This window comes from Salvelinus sp. IW2-2015, linkage group LG9 (assembly GCF_002910315.2).
Source record: "Salvelinus sp. IW2-2015 linkage group LG9, ASM291031v2, whole genome shotgun sequence".
Classification (NCBI taxonomy): Eukaryota; Metazoa; Chordata; class Actinopteri; order Salmoniformes; family Salmonidae; genus Salvelinus; species Salvelinus sp. IW2-2015.
In genome coordinates this window covers 11,490,908-11,493,059 of record NC_036849.1, presented here as the reverse complement: position 1 = coordinate 11,493,059, position 2,152 = coordinate 11,490,908, and the positions used below count along the sequence as shown (strand labels likewise).

The 2,152-nt window shown below is 38.7% G+C and overlaps 1 protein-coding gene across 1 annotated transcript; it reads right to left on the bottom strand.

Moving 5' to 3' along the window:
- Positions 1 to 323: 323 nt before the first annotated feature.
- On the bottom strand, positions 324 to 1,889 carry LOC111968362 (interleukin-17A-like). Its single transcript, XM_023993852.2, has 3 exons — positions 1,839 to 1,889; positions 1,135 to 1,310; positions 324 to 762 (listed from the first exon to the last, which is right to left on the bottom strand). The coding sequence occupies exons 1-3, from the start codon at positions 1,869 to 1,871 to the stop codon at positions 531 to 533; spliced, it is 441 nt and encodes a 146-aa protein (XP_023849620.1). The 5' UTR covers positions 1,872 to 1,889; the 3' UTR covers positions 324 to 530.
- Positions 1,890 to 2,152: the final 263 nt, after the last annotated feature.

Genomic DNA, 2,152 nt, shown 5'->3' with positions numbered 1-2,152 from the left:
TCTCTCACACACACACATGCACATGCACTCACACACATACACACAAGGGTAACAGACTCTTAGTCAGCTTAATAAAACAATGAGTCTCCTTTTCTAAATGAATCGAAGAATTTGTTTCCAATTATGCTTATTTTCCTCCCAAACACAAACTGCAGACCACGAGGATAATCAGTCATGAGACATTCTTTAAATTGTAGTGAGATTTCCCTAGTAACTTCTACTGCTGATTTTTCAATTCTGATGAATGGACTGGACATTCTATTCTACTTCAACAAATTATATATTTCAAAAAGTTTAAGACAATTGGGTTTTTAAAATGTTTTTATTGCTCAAATAGAATGAACATATGTCAATGGGGATCTTTTTCTTCAATTCTACTCAACTATTCACAGTCAATTCTTCTGGCTTAGTGGGATTAACAAATGTTGGACCTCCCTAGTTGCTTTAAATTAAAATACATTACATTTTGATTGAATTAAATGAATAACAAAACAAAGTAAGGCCATAGATGTAGTGTACTGCAGGTTACATCAACTAGTCCTTGCCCAGGCACAGGTGCACCCCACGGCAACAGACAGGAAAGAGGCGCTGTAGCACTTCCTGGTGGCTGAAGTGTAGAGTACCAAGACCTGCTGGTAGATAGGTACAGAGTTCTGCCCGTAGCGCATGTACTGGCTGCTGTTGGTGGGGTTGTCACAGTACATAAAGCTGCACTCGGCCTCCCACATGGTCTGAGGAAGACGGTTCTCCACTGTAGTGGTTCTAGAGATTCAACAGAGAGAGAAGAAAAATAAATCAACAACAAATATTTAAACCTACTAATTACTGTTTGAAGGGATAGTTTTCACAGGCTTTACATAGAGCTTGTATTAAGATTGTAAGACAGTCACATAACTCAGATCGAGGTCAATTTTTTGGAAAATACTTTAGTGTGTATGTTATTGTAAATTTGCAGCAGGTAGCCTAGCGGTTACGAGCACTGGTCCAGTAACTGAAAAGTCACTGGTTCAAATCCCTGAGCCGACTAGGTAAAAAAATCTGCCAATGTGTCCTTGAGCAAGGCATTTAACCCTAATTGCTCCTGTAAGTCACTCTGGATAAGAGTGTCCGCTATATTATGTACATGTAACTCACTTCCAGGTCCAGGGTGACAGAGAGCGTGTGTGAATGTTCCCATTTCCCTCTGATTCCTCTGTGGGAATCTTGTAGAAGTCTGAAGGGATGATCAGTGTTTCGTTACACCTCTCCTTTGTCCCCTTCTTTCCTTTCGCCATGGTCAGGCCCAGCAGCATAGACACACAGCACACAACCTGAGGATGGTAAGAGATGGAAATACAAGTAAATATATTAGAAGTTATCTAACTAATGAATAGTGCTGAAACTTAAGCACAAACAGGCTAAACAAAAACCATTGGACAGAAACGGTTCTATTTTTTTATTTAGATCAATTAAATGAATCAAATTGTCAAAATCGGATGTGACTCTGCACTGTACTAATGAATACATTAGAGATGATGCAACCAAAGAGTTTTTTGTTTATGAGATAAATTAATTAGCACATCACAAGTACATGGCAAAAAAAGTATGGCAAATAAGTATATGTATGGTAATCCTTATTAGGCAGCTAGTAGCCTAGTGGTTAGGAGTGTTGGGCCAATAACCGAAAGGTTGCAATTTTGAATCCTTGAGCCGAGTAGGTGAAACATCTTTGGATGTGCCTTTGAATTAACCTTCATTGCTCTCGATAAGAGTTTCTGTTAAATGTAATCAATTGTTACATACAATTTTCAGTATAACAAAAAACATGAGTAGTAGCTTTATCACACTGTTATACTCACCAGGTACTTCGAAACGTTGCTTTTGAGATCCATCTCTGATCTCTGTTTGTCTATCTGTCACGTCTTTATGTCGAACTTCTGCCTCCGGGTGTGAAGTATTTATCTGAATGCCTTGAGTGGTAAATTTGCATGTAATAATGAAAACGGATGAAAATGAGATAATATCTCTGACCTGACCTGTTTGTAGACCATTTGAAACAAAGGGGGATTCTGCAGATCTGAAATAGTTGGCCTTATCACTAAATCTACTTCCAGGCGCCTTCGGTGTGGAAACACCACGCAAAAAGGTGTTAAAGTTCACCCAAATTACAAAA

Coding starts and splice junctions, on each gene's coding strand:
- LOC111968362 (XM_023993852.2), bottom strand. CDS start 1,871: ATGGATCTCAAAAGCAACGTTTCGAAGTACCTG. Junction 1,311..1,838: donor GCAACGTTTCGAAGTACCTG/GTGAGTATAACA, acceptor TACCATCCTCAG/GTTGTGTGCTGTGTGTCTAT. Junction 763..1,134: donor CTGTCACCCTGGACCTGGAA/GTGAGTTACATG, acceptor TTGAATCTCTAG/AACCACTACAGTGGAGAACC.